Source organism: Phyllobates terribilis, unplaced genomic scaffold (assembly GCF_046119375.1).
Source record: "Phyllobates terribilis strain yellow unplaced genomic scaffold, ASM4611937v1 Scaffold_4__5_contigs__length_816908805, whole genome shotgun sequence".
Taxonomy (NCBI): Eukaryota; Metazoa; Chordata; class Amphibia; order Anura; family Dendrobatidae; genus Phyllobates; species Phyllobates terribilis.
In genome coordinates, this window is record NW_027362764.1 from 509019045 (window position 1) to 509033731 (window position 14687).

Consider the following 14687-nt stretch of genomic DNA (forward strand, 5'->3'; position numbering starts at 1 on the left):
CTAGTAACCCGCTGTTTACCATGGATACCACTCTGCTACGGTGCGCGGGAGCCTCCGCTTACCGTAGCAGAGTGGTATCCATGGTAAACAGTGGGTTACTAAGTGCGCGTGTGCCCCTAGTAACCCGATGTTTACCATAGTTACCAGCCAGATCGTTGGTCCCGCTGGTCACACACAGCGATGTGTGCTGGCCAGCGGGAGGCCAACGACCAAAAAATGGTCCAGGACACTTTGCAGCGATCAGCGACCTCACAGCAGGGGCCTGATCGCTGCAAAGTGTCACACACAGCGACATCGCTGGTGAGGTCGCTGGTGAGTCACCAAAACCGTGACTCAGCAGCGATATCGCTAGCGATATCGCTATGTGAGACGGGGGCTTAAGCCCATTGTGTAAGTGTTGAAAGAAGATCTGGCGGAGCCTTCACCACAGGGAGTCTCACATGTAGACCCAGGTGATGTGGTCCACCTGAGAAAGATACCTCCACTAATGCACACTTAGCTTTTGGGAGAGGAGGATGAGAGCAGTTCTGCCATTCAGGGGGCTGAGTAGAGAAGCAGAAGGGACATGTGTTTTTATAGGAGCCAGATTTGGGACAGAGAATCAGAAAAACTTTACAAGGAGAATGAGAGACATCCTCCAGAAAAGTAGATGGATTGCATGGCATTCCCCAAAGAGACACAGATTTGAATTCTACATGTTTCTAGTCTAAGGGTATCGGCCCTGACTGGAAAGATTCGGATCTGCTCCATAGACCACCAGAGAGACATGGATACATTTTGGGGAGACCAGGGTTGTGACAAAGTAGTCCCCTGGCCCCATGGATATGTTGTTTGGAGTTGCTAGGAGGGACCCACCGGTTGCCTGGCCACATGGAAACTCTCGGAGAGGACAGGTTGGGACCCTCAGGTCTCCTGGCCTTGTACCTCGATGGACTGCTAGCTTCCTAAGCTTGCTGCTACCTTCTCTCTGTGGGAGCCCGCCAGAAGCGGGGGGGCACTGGTTGAGGTAGTCGGCCTTGGAAGTCTCCAAAGTCGTAGCTATTCTATCCCAGGTGGGAAGAAAAGGAAGGTTGAGACTGTGAAATGTGGTACCATCTTGGGTATTTGCTGGGACTTTCTGTGTGTTTATTGTCCGCTTTGTGGTTCAATAAAGTATTGCCACGCTATTTTACCCTCACCCTGTGTGTTTATTTCCTTTGTGCGTATTGGAACAATGCAAAAAAATGGAGAGAAAAAAGGCAAATTGGACATCATTTCACATAAGACACCAAAAATGGACAACATAATCAAAAAGTTTACATCCCATGGCACTGTAGCTAATCTCCCTGGAAGTGGATGGCAGAGAAAATTTGATGAAAGGTTGCAACGCAGAATAGTCAGGATGGTGGATAAACCGCCCCAATCGAGTTCCAAAGAATTTTTAGCTTTCCTGAAAGCTCTGGGTGCATCAGTGTAAGCACCAACTATCAGTAGACATTTCAATGAAATGAAACACTATGACAGGAGACCGAAGAGGACTACACTGCTGACACAGACATAAAAAATGTGGACTTTAATTTGCCACAATGTACGCGAGTAAGCCAAAAGCCTTCTGGGAAAGCGTCTTGTGGACAGATGAGACCAAGATAGAGCTTTTTGATAAAGAACATCATTCTACTGTTTACCGAAAACTGAATGAAGCCTTCAAAGAAAAGAACACAGTACCTACAGTCACATATGGTGGAGGTTCAAAGATGTTTTGGGGTTGTTTTGCTACCTTTGGCACTGGGTGCCTTGACTGTGTGCAAGTTATCATGAAATCTGAAGATCACCACAGATTTTGGGTTGCAATGTAGTGCCTAGTGTCAGAAAGCTGGATTTGTGTCCTAGGCCATGGGTCTTCCAGCAGGACAATGACCCCAAACATACTTCAAGAATTATCGAGAAATGGATGAAAACAAAACGCTGGAGAGTTCTGAAGTGGCCAACAAAGAGTCCAGATTTAAATCCCATTGAAAAACTTTGGGGAGATCTTAAAATTGCTGTTGGGAGAAGGCACCCTTCAAATATGAGAGACCCTGACCAGTTTGCAGAAGAAGAGTGGTCAAAAATTCCAGTTGAGAGGTGTAAGAAGCTTGTTGATGGCTATAGAAACCAATTGATTGCAGTTATTTATTCCAAAGGATGTATTGAGGTACACCCTTTGAAATTATTGGCACCCTCAAAGGTATTTAGTTGAGGTGCCAACAATTTTGTCTGACCCATTTTTGGGGTTTTGTGTGAAATTATGTTTTTGTTGTTTTGTTTTTTCTCACCTTTTTTCTTGTGTTGTCCTAATACATAGGAAATAAATGTGTATAACAAAACATGTATAATTTTAATAATTTTCTGGGAGAAATACTTCATTTTATGGTTCAACTTCAAGGGTGCCAACACTTTCAGGCCTTGACTAATATATATATATATATATATATATATATATATACATACAGTACAGACCAAAAGTTTGGACACACCTTCTCATTTAAAGATTTTTCTGTATTTTCATGACTATGAAAATTGTACATTCACGCTGAAGGCATCAAAACTATGAATTAACACATGTGGAATTATATACTTAACAAAAAAGTGTGAAACAACTGAAAATATGTCTTATATTCTAGGTTTTTCAAAGTAGCCACCTTTTCCTTTGATGACTGCTTTGCACACTCTTGGCATTCTCTTGCTGAGCTTCAGGAGATAGTCACCGGAAATGGTCTTCCAACAATCTTGAAGGAGTTCCCAGAGATGCTTAGCACTTGTTGGCCCTTTTGCCTTCACTCTGCGGTCCAACTCACCCCAAACCATCTCGATTGGGTTCAGGTCTGGTGACTGTGGAGGCCAGGTGATCTGGCGTATCACCCCATCACTCTACTTCTTGGTAAAATAGCCCTTACACAGCCTGGAGGTGTGTTTGGGGTCATTGTCCTGTTGAAAAAGAAATGATGGTCCAACTAAATGCAAACCGGATGGAATAGCATGCCGCTGCAAGATGCTGTGGTAGCCATGCTGGTTCAGTATGCCTTCAATTTTGAATAAATCCCCAACAGTATCACCAAAAAAGCACCCCCACACCATCACACCTCCCCCTCCATGCTTCACGGTGGGAACCAGGCATGTAGAGTCCTTCCGTTCACCTTTTCTGCGTCGCAAAAAGGCATGGTGGTTGGAACCAAAGATCTCAAATTTGGACACATCAGACCAAAGCACAGATTTCCACTGGTCTGATGTCCATTCCTTGTGTTCTTTAGCCCAAACAAGTCTCTTCTGCTTGTTGTCTGTCCTTAGCAGTGGGTTCTAGCAGCTATTTTACCATGAAGGTCTGCTGCACAAAGTCTCCTCTTAACAGTTGTTGAAGAGATGTGTATGCTGCTAGATCTCTGTATGGCATTGACCTGGTCTCTAATCTGAGCTGCTGTTAACCTGCGATTTCTGAGGCTGGTGACTCGGATAAACTTATCCTCAGAAGCAGAGGTGACTCTTGGTCTTCCTTTCCTGGGGCGGTCCTCATGTGAGCCAGTTTCTTTGTAGCGCTTGATGGTTTTTGCAACTGCACTTGGGACACTTTCAAAGTTTTCCCAATTTTTCGGACTGACTGACCTTCATTTCTTAAAGTAATGATGGCCACTCGTTTTTCTTTACTTAGCTGCTTATTTCTTGCCATAATACAAATTCTAACAGTCTATTCAGTAGGACTATCAGCTGTGTATCCACCAGACTTCTGCACAACACAACTGATTGTCCCAACCCCATTTATAAGGCAAGAAATCCCAATTATTAAACCTGACAGGGCACACCTGTGAAGTGAAAACCATTTCCGGAGACTAGCTCTTGAAGCTCATCAAGAGAATGCCAAGAGTGTGCAAAGCAGTCATCAAAGCAAAAGGTGGCTACTTTGAAGAACCTAGAATATAAGACATATTTTCAGTTGTTTCACACTTTTTTGTTAAGAATATAATTCCACATGTGTTAATTCACAGTTTTGATGCCTTCAGTGTGAATGTACAATTTTCATAGTCATGAAAATACAGAAAAATCTTTAAATGAGAAGGTGTGTCCAAACTTTTGGTCTGTACTGTATGTATGTATATATATATATATATATATATATATATAACAATGTGGGAAGGGAAGCAAAAGGCCAGAAAAAGCCATACAGCTGACAAATACTATTGAGATCTCTGCTACTGGAAGTGGAAAAGAAGAACAAAGACAAAAAAATCTAAATAATAAAAATATGGGAGGAAGAGAAACCAATCACAAACTAAAATGTTTTTATACAAATGCACAAAGCATGGGCAACAAACAAGGAGAATTGGAACTACTAATGCAGGAAAAGGAATATGATGTCATTGGAATCACTGAAACTTGGTGGGACGATACACATGATTGGAATAAAAGGCTAAAAGGATACAACTTATTTGCAAGAAACAGACTTGATAAACGAGGAGGAGGTGTTGCATTGTATATTAGAAAAGCGTATATCTGCACAGAGATTGAAGCTTCAGAGACTGGGAGTTCTGTGGAAACTGTTTGGGTAAGAATACAAGGAGAGAACAACGGAAAGGACACCATTGTAGGCATTTACTACAGGCCACCTGGGCAAGCTGAAGATATGGATGAGCTCTTTATGTATCAAATGACCAAGTTCTCCAAAAAATATGACGTAGTGGTCATGGGAGATTTCAACTATCCAGACATTTGTTGGGAATCTCTCTCAAGTAAAACTAACAGGTCAAGCAAATTCTTATCCTCTCTTGCTGACAACTTTATCTTCCAAAAGGTAGGGGAGAAAACAAGGGGATCTGCTACTTTGGATCTAATCCTTATAAACAGGGAGGAAATGGTTGAGGAGGTAAAGGTGGCTGGGACCCTAGGAGGCAGCGATCATGCTATTATAGAATTTTGGATAACTAGAGGAGGAAGACATGTGAAGACTCAAACTTCAAGGTTAGATTTTAGAAAGGCAGATTTTAAGAGACTCAGAAAGAGAATAGGAGGGATCCAATGGCTGGATGTCCTTAAGGACAAAAATGTCCAGGAAGGATGGGAAATTTTAAAAAATGAGATTCTCAAAGCACAATCGTTAACAATCCCGAAAAGTAGGAAGAATGGGAAGCATTTAAGGAAACCAGGATGGATGAACACAGAACTTAAACACATGCTAAAAAGAAAGAAAGAAATGTTTATTAAATGGAAAGAGGGAGGCATATCTAAAGAAGATTATAATACAGTCTGCAGATCCTGCAGGGCACGTATCAGGTTAGCTAAAGCTGACAATGAATTAAGGCTTGCAAGAGATGTCAAAAGCAATAAAAAAGGATTTTGGGGGTATGTCAAAAGTAAAAGAAAAGTCAAAGATGCTATAGGATTTTTACAGGATGAAAATGGAGAAATGGTAAGAGAGGATGTTGAGAAGGCTGAACTTTTTAATTCCTATTTTGCATCTGTTTTCTCTCAGAAAGAAAATGTAACATCAACTGATCTTCACTGTCCTTTTAAAGGAATAGAGGAATCCAAGTTATCAGTAAACAGAAAGATTGTGAGGGAATATTTAGCTAACATAAATGAGTTCAAGTCTCCAGGTCCAGATGAATTACACCCCAGAGTACTGAAGGAGATTGTAGAAGAAATTTTAGAACCACTCTCCATAATCTTTGAAAATTCTTGGAGAACAGGAGAAGTCCCAGAAGACTGGAGAAGAGCAAATGTTGTTCCTATCTTCAAAAAGGGGAAGAAGGTGGACCCAGGGAACTATAGGCCGGTGAGTCTGACTTCTATACCAGGAAAGATCTTTGAACAAATTATTAAACAACATGTATGTAAGTACATGGATAAGAATGAAGTGATTAACCAGAGTCAGCATGGGTTTGTAACTAACAAGTCATGTCAGACTAACTTAATTTCCTTCTATGACAGAATCACTGACTGGGTGGATCAGGGAAATGCTGTAGATATAGTATATCTTGACTACAGCAAAGCATTTGACAAAGTATCTCACATCATCCTTATTGAAAAAATGACCAAGTATGCAATGGACCAGGCAACTGTTAGGTGGATTCATAACTGGCTTAGTGATCGGACTCAAAGGGTGGTTGTAAATGGCTTCACATCCAGCTGGATGAATGTCTCAAGTGGGGTACCACAGGGCTCCGTCCTGGGACCTGTATTGTTCAACATCTTTATCAATGACTTAGATGAAGGAATTGAGGGTAAACTGATTAAATTTGCTGATGACACAAAGCTAGGAGGGATAGCTAATACTAGAGAAGAGAGAGAGAGGATTCAAAAAGACCTAAATAAACTGGAGCAGTGGGCAGCAACCAACAGAATGGTTTTTAACAGGGAAAAATGCAAAGTACTACATCTGGGCAATAAAAATGAAAAAAGCATATACAGAATGGGAGGAATAGAGCTAAGCAACAGTACATGTGAAAAAGACTTAGGTATACTAATAGATCATAGACTGAACATGAGTCAACAGTGTGATGCAGCAGCAAAAAAGGCAAATACAATTCTGGGATGTATTAACAGAAGCATACAGTCTAGATCACGTGAAGTCATTATCGGTCTTTACTCCTCTTTGGTCAGACCTCATCTGGAATACTGTGTACAGTTTTGGGCACCACATTTTAAAAAAGACATCGACAAACTGGAGCAAGTTCAGAGAAGAGCGACCAGAATGGTGACTGGTCTGCAAACCATGTCCTATGAGGAACGGTTGCAGGATTTGGGAATGTTTAGCTTGCAAAAAAGAAGACTGAGAGGAGACTTAATAGCTGTCTACAAATATGTCAAGGGCTGTCACATTGTAGAAGGATCATCTTTATTCTCATTTGCACAAGGAAAGACTAGAAGCAATGGGATGAAACTAAATGGGAGGAGACACAGATTAGTTATTAGAAAAAACTTTTTGACAGTTAGGGTGATTAATGAGTGGAACAGGCTGCCATGAGAGGTGGTGAGTTCCCCTTCAATGGACGTCTTCAAACAGAGGCTGGAAATTATTGTTATTTATCAAGACACCCTCAATAAAAGACCACATCTCAGTACCAATGCTTTCTGCCTGATGTTTTGGTCACTTTTGAATGTTGGTTGTGCTTTCACACTCATGGTAGCATGAGACGGACTCTACAACCCACAGAAGTTGCTCAGATATTGCAGTTCATCCAGGATGGCACATCAATGCGAGCTGTGGCAAGAAGGTTTGCTGTGTCTGTCTGTGTAGTGTCCAGAGGCTGTAGGCGCTACCAGGAGACATGCCAGTACACCAGGAGACGTGAAGGGGGCCGTAGGACGGCGACAACCCAGCAGCAGGACCACTACCTCCGCCTTTGTGCAAGGAGGAACAGGAGGAGCACTGCCAGAGCCCTGAAAAATGACCTACAGCAGGCCACAAATGTGCATGTGTCTGCACAAATGGTTAGAAACCGACTCCATGAGGGTGGTATGAGGGCCCGACATCCACAGATGGGGGTTGTGCTCACAGCCCAACACCGTGCAGGACGCTTGGCATTTGCCACAGAACACTAGGATTGGCAAAGTCGCCACTGGCGCCCTGTGCTCATCACAGATGAAAGCAGGCTCACACTGAGCACATGTGACAGACGTGACAGCGTCTAGAGACGCCTTGGAGAGCGATCTGCTGCCTGCAACATCCTTCAGCATGACCGGTTTGGCAGTGGGTCAGTAATGGTGTGCGGTGGCATTTCTTTGGTGGGCCGCACAGCCCTCCATGTGCTCGCCAGAGGTAGCCTGACTGCCATTAGGTACCGAGATGAGATCCTCAGACCCCTTGTGAGACCATATACTGGTGCGGTTGGCCCTGGGTTCCTCCTAATGCAGGTCAATGCCAGACCTCTTGTGGCTGGAGTGTGTCAGCAGTTCCTGCAAGATGAAGGCATTGAAGCTATGGACTGGCCCGCCCGTTCCCCAGACCTGAATCCGATTGAGCACATCTGGGACATCATGTCTTGCTCCATCCACAGACTGTCCAGGAGTTGGCGGATGCTTTAGTCCAGGTCTGGGAGGAGATCCCACAGGAGACCATCCGCAACCTCATCAGGAGCATGCCCAGGCGTTGTAGGGAGGTCATACAGGCACGTGGAGGCCACACACACAATACTGAGCCTGATTTTGACTTGTTTTAAGGACATTACATCAAAGTTGGATCAGCCTGAAATGTATTTTTCCACTTTAATTTTGGGGGTGAGTACATTGTAGGGGCCATTGTACTGTTTTTTAGGGCTATCTGTGGGCCATTATACTATTTGGTGGGCTATGTTGGGGGACATTATACTGTTTAGAAAGCTATGTGGGGGCCATTATTCTATTTTTATGGCTATGTGGGGGCTATTATATTATTTTGAGGGCATTGTTGGGGCAACTATACTATTTTGAGAGCTATGTCTGGGCCATTATACTGTTTCAAGGGCAATGTGGGGGCCATCATACTCTGCAGAGGGCTGTGTGGAGGGCATCATATTGTTTGGGGGGCCTCATACAGTGTGAAAGTACTTTACCAGGCTATCTTACTGTGTTGGGGTCACTGTTGGGGCATCATACTATGTTGGGGTCTCTGTTGGGTATCCTACTTTGCAGGGGGGCTGTGAGTACTATAGGGTTATCATACTATGCGTGTGGAGGGTACTGTATAAGAATTCAGTGTATCATATTGTGTTTGGGGTGCACTTTTGTTGGCATCATACTTTATGGAGGTCATGAAAGGAGTATTTTTGTGCGGAAAAGTTGAGATATGCCTTGCTGTGACCCTTCTGAAATATTCTTTTTTGTTTTTTGGTGGAGTATTAAGGGGATGGGAGTGGAGTAGCCCAATGGCAATTAGAAAATATGCTATGGAGCACCAAGATTTGTATGTACACCCCTGATTTAACAACTGGAAGTGGACTGTTACTGAATCCTAGGCACTTGATTGTCATGGGCTAAGAGAGGAGGTTAAGATGTAGTAGAGCATCATAAGCAACTTAGTAGGCTTTTAACACCAATATGACTTTGCACCTCTTTATCATACTATACATACCAGCCTGTCTCCTCTTCAATTCTTCTAGACTTCTGCTGTTAAAGGACGTTTGGTGACATTGTCACATGACCGTGATATCACCAGAGCTCCTTTTAGCAGTCTTAACCTCAGAATAGAAACGCTGGGGGGCCCTGAGAAATTGTCCATTTTGCCTCCCTTTCCCCTAACTCCAGTTCAACATACCAACCTGTCTCCTCTTTAGTTGCTCTGCAGTTAAAGTACTTTTGGTAGCAACATGGTCACATGACCATGATGACACCAAAGGTCCTTAACCAGTTCTAACCTGGGAATAGAGATGGTAGTGGCCCTGGGCAACTGACCAGTTGTCGCCCCCCGCTTCACCCTTTCCCCCACAAAAAAAAAGTTGGTCCTGACTGTAACTAGGGCTAATTTAAAGGAAGGAATATTTAAAGCATACTCAAAAAATCCTGTAAAAGTATGCTAGGGCTTATTTTCTGGGTAGGTCTTATTTTTGGGGAAACACTGCACTGTAGGCAAAGCCAGTGTTTAATCAGTGGTGGAGCTTTATCCTTGCAAATTGCTTGTAAAGAGATTGCAAACATTACAGATATAATGGGATCCCAATGACACTATGGATAAATTATATGAATTGAGAAAAATCAAAAACTGAAAATGCATGCATCTTGCTATCTGTGTCTCCAAAAACATAGGAGATAGTTTTAAATAAAAAAAAAAAATGTTTCAGCATTTTTATCTCAGGTCTGCAGTAGAGACACTCAAAACTCTTACTATCTGCGCAAATATGTGATATCTTGTTTCCAGCCTCATTACCTGTGTCAGAGTTATAAATTCTCCCTGTGGTTTTTTACCATTATTGTAGATCATCCTTATATATTTTCTTCACCGTTAATGTCTGTTTTAAATATTTAAATGCTGCCATTAATATATCTGGCAGAGAGATGAATTATCCTGAAGTAGCGTGACTTGTGTTTGTGTATTTATGTGCTTCATTTGAAGGTCACTCGGTGCGACTGCTGGGTCAGAAAAAGGATAATGGAAAACGGTTGGGGGGAGCTCGATTGGATTTACCAAAGATTAGGAAGAACCCACTGATAGAAATCATTTCCATCAATACAGGGTAAGCTTCTTTCAAATTTGCTCATAAAATATTCAGTGCTGCCTAAGAATTCAATTTCATTTTTCCCAGGCAAAAGAGCTCTTTTGCAGCTCGACTTATTAAATGGGAACAAGAAACTTCAGAGACTCTGTGAGACTCTAAATAGTATATTCTATAACTGCATATATTGTACTTGTGTATATATGTATATGTGTGTGTGTGTGTATGTTACATATATATACATATATATATATGTGTGTGTGTGTGTGTGTGTGTGTGTGTGTGTATATATGTATATATATACAGTGAAGGAAATAATTATTTGATCCCTTGCTGTTTTTGTAAGTTTGCCCACTGACAAAGACATAAACAGTCTATAATTTTAAGCAGGGCTGTGGAGTTTGAGTCGGAGCCCATTTTGGTGGAGTCGGAGCCCATTTTGGTGGAGTCGGAGTCCTTATAAAATGGATCGACTCCTAAAATATATAATAAATTGGGTACAGTAGTTCAATGCAGTTTGTGGGGAATATTTTTTCATAAGAATTTGGGAAAGTTCTGAAATGTCCTATAAATGTCTGTCCTATTCCTGATCTAAGGGTCGAGACTTTTAGCTGAGATGAATCTGTGCTACAGTAAATTTATCACTTAAACATGAGCCATGTATGTGGGAGTCGGAGTTGTGGAGTCGGTGTCATGGAAATTGAGGAGTCTGAGGTTTGGCTTAAACTCCACAGCCCTGATTTTAAGGGTAGGTTAATTTTAACATTGAGAGATAGAATATCCCCAAAAAATCAAGAAAATCACATTGTATGAATTAGATAAATTTATTTGCACTTTGCTGTGAGAAATAAGTATTTGATCCCCTACAAGCAATTGAGTTCTGGCTCCTACAGACCAGTTAGATGCTCCTAATCGACTCGTTACCTGCATTAAAGACAGCTGTCTTACTGTTGTGATCTGCTACAAGAACTAAGGAAAGAAAGGGAATCTGTCCCTACAATAAGACTGAGCTGATTCCCTACGTTGCAGCGGGCGACCTGTTCCTTGTGAACAGACCCGCCTTCGTCCTCAGCTAGTCTGAACGCTGGCCTATAGAATAAAGGGAGGGGTCCCTAAAAGAACTAAGGACTGGGACAAAATTGGACACCTCCTATCAGATGTTGTAGCGGAGCAAAAAGACAAACAGACAAAAAGTACTTAGAGGTCCAAAGGACCAAACGAACTAGAGAGATAGGTACAAAAACACCTGGCTAGATAATCAAATGACACTGAAGTCCAGCCAAGCCAGAAGGGTGGAGCTGGAATAAATAGGCAGCAGGTCACATGACCAAAATAGAAAAAAACTAACAGGAGAGTTCTAACACTTACATAGTCACCTGTATAAGTGACTCCTGTCCACAGACTCATTTAATCAGTCAGATTGTAACCTCTACAACATGGGCGAGATCAAAGAGCTTTCTAAGGTTGTCAGGGATAAGATCATAGACCTGCACAATGCTGGAATGGGCTACAAAACCATAAGTAAGACGCTGGGTGAAAAGGAGACAACTGTTGGTGCAATAGTAAGAAAATGGAAGAAATACCAAATGGCTGTCATTCAACATTGATCTGGGGCACCATTCAAAATCTCACATCGTGGGGTATCCTTGATCATGATGAAGGTGAGAGATCAGCCTAAAACTACACGGGGGGGACTTGTTAATGATCTCAAGGCAGCTGGGACCACAGTCACCAAGAAAACCATTGGTAACACATTACACCTTAAAGATTTAAAATCCTGTAGTGACCGCAAGGTCTCACTGCTCAAGAAGTCACGTGAAGGCCCGTCCTTAGTTTGCCATTGAACACCCGGATGATTCTGTGAGTTATTGGGAGAAGGTGTTGTGGTCAGATGAGACAAAAATTGAGCTCCTACGAGCATCAATGAGGCGTGGCATGGAGGCAATCAGCCTGTGGCAAAATTAAGAGACCACTGCACAGTTTTCTAAAAATCACCATCTCTACATGTCTGACAGCCATTCCATTCCAGTGTCAGTTTAATTCCAACCAAAGTACATCTCATTCTACTTAATGTGCTTCTGATTAGGTGATTACCTGAACCAAATCTTATGTAACGAGGGAAAGTATAAAAAACACTGCTGTGGTCTTCACAATCCTCTTGCAATAGGACAAGCTGGATGGCAAAATAAGTGCTAGGAATAGCCCAAAAGTAATTTGAATGAAAAAATAACTTTTAACCATGCCAAAGGAGTTGGAAAGAGAAGTCTTGAGTGAGGAAAAGAAGGGCTCAATTCTGGCTTTACTAGCACAGGGATACAGTGAGCGTCATGTTGCCTTCATCCTTAAAATTTCGAAGACTGCAGTCCATTACAACAAGGTCAAGCAGCAGACATTGGGGACAACAAAGCTAAAGACCGGCAAAGGGCGAAAGCGACTCTCCACTGACCGAGATGACCGTCATCTTATTCGAATGTCACTCAGCAACTACAGGATGACATCAAGTGACCTACAAAATGAATGGCAAATGGCAGCTGGGGTGGAGTTCACGGCAAGAACCGCTCGTAACAGGCTCCTAGAGGCAGGCCTCAAGTCATGTAAAGCTAGAAAAAAGGCTTTCACCAATGAGAAGCAAAGGAGAGTCAGGCTGAATTTTGCCAAAGACCATAAGGATCTGACTATAGAGGACTGGAGTAAGGTAATCTTTGATGAGTCTAATTTTCAGCGTTGCCCAACACCTGGTCGTCTAATGGTTAGACGGAGACCTGGAGAGGCATACAAGCCACAGTGTCTTGCACCCACTGTGAAATTTTGTGGAGGATCGGTGATGAGCTGGGGATACTTCAGCAAGGCTGGAATTGGGCAGGTTAATCTTTGCGAAGGATGTATGAATCAAGCCGCATACAAGGTTATCCTTGAAAAACACTTGCTTCCTTCTGCTCAGGCAATGTTACCCAACTCTGAGGACTGTTTTTTCCAGCAGGACAATGCCCCATGCCACATAGCTAGGTTAATAAATGTGTGGATGAAGGAGCACCACATCAAGACCCGGTCATGGCCAGCCCAATCTCCAGACCTGAACCCCATTGAAAACCTCTGGAATGTTATCAAGAGGAAGATGGATAGTCACAAGCCATCAAACAAAGAAGAACTGCTTACATTTTTGTGCCATGAGTGGCATAAGGTCGCCCAAAAGCAGTGTGAAAGACTGGTGGAAAGCATGCCAAGACGCACGAAAGCTGTGATTAAAAATCATGGTTATTCCACCAAATATTTCTTTCTGAACTCTTCCTGAGTTAAAACATGAGTATTGTTGTTTCTAAATGAATAAGGACTTGTTTTCTTTGCATTATTTGAGCTCTGAAAGCACTGTTTCTTTTTTATTATTTTGACTATTTCTCATTTGCTGCAAATAAATACAAAATTTTTAGCTTTGAATTTCGGAGACAAGTTGTCAGTAGTTTATAGAATAAAACAACAATGTACATTTTACTCAAAAATATACCTATAAAGAGAAAAATCAGAGAAAATGATAATTTTGCAATGGTCTCAATTTTTGCCAGAGCTAGCTATATACAGTATATGTGTGTGTGTGTATATGTATATATTATGTATATTACAGGTAAGTCACTGAAATTGAACTTGCTTGCTACCTTGGAAATTTATATTTTTTTTTTACAGTTGTAATTAAAATTATTCCACCTCCATTCTAAATTGGTCACATTAGCCAAATTTACAAACGTTCTGCTATTTACAATAAACCAAACAGTAACCTGATAAATGACTTCATATACGTAATAAGTGAGCACATTTGCAAATCGGATATTGTCTGAAGCTCATCTGATGCCACTAATCAAGAGACTGTGACCAATCATCAAAAAAATGCATAAAAAATGCTTCAAATACTTGGTCTGGCTAGAAGGTTGACTGTGACATTTGGATGTTAAAAATATGACTAATTAATGAGAGTGGTCCACAAAGTTAAAGGGGTCTTCTAAAGTTATTAACTTGCTTTAGACAGTCTTTAGACTGCATGGAAATAAGCAAGTTTGCAATTGACTTGCTTTTTTATTTGCTCTCATTCTCCTGCAATTGGAGCTTTGGTCTTTCATACGGTAAAAGTGGTTTCCATAGAGCCTGGCCACCAATGCCTGCCCAGACCCTGGCCGAGATGCCCAATAGTTACATTCCAGCAGAGGCTTAAACTCCTAACATACCAGCAATCTCCAGCCCACTGATTTCTATACAGCAGTTAGCTGCTCATCCACCACCCTCTCCATTTCAGCTTCTGACAAGTTGTTCTTATAAATCTTGCAAGATCATCAGGCCCAGCATTGGTATTTTCCACAGCAGGTCTCCTAATCACAGCTTTCACTGTCTAGAGTTTTGTGCTTGTTCAAATGTCCTGTTATTCTTATGTGTATATATAGTAATGGCAGTATACACTCCATAACAAACCACTGATAACTGAATGTGTTACAGCTTGAGAATAACCCTTTAAAGGGAATCTGTCATCCCTTTGGAGTTATCAGACCTCCAATATGGGCATACAGG

General features: G+C 42.0%; 1 protein-coding gene across 2 annotated transcripts in view; it reads left to right on the forward strand.

The window, feature by feature from the left end:
• CDKAL1 (CDKAL1 threonylcarbamoyladenosine tRNA methylthiotransferase) overlaps positions 1-14687 on the forward strand; it is an 871738-nt gene that overhangs the window by 263423 nt on the left and 593628 nt on the right. For both annotated transcript variants that reach the window (XM_073678844.1, XM_073678842.1), the window contains exon 8: positions 10037-10157. In XM_073678844.1, the coding sequence (XP_073534945.1) occupies positions 10037-10157 (121 nt within the window). The remainder of the gene's footprint in view (positions 1-10036; positions 10158-14687) is intronic.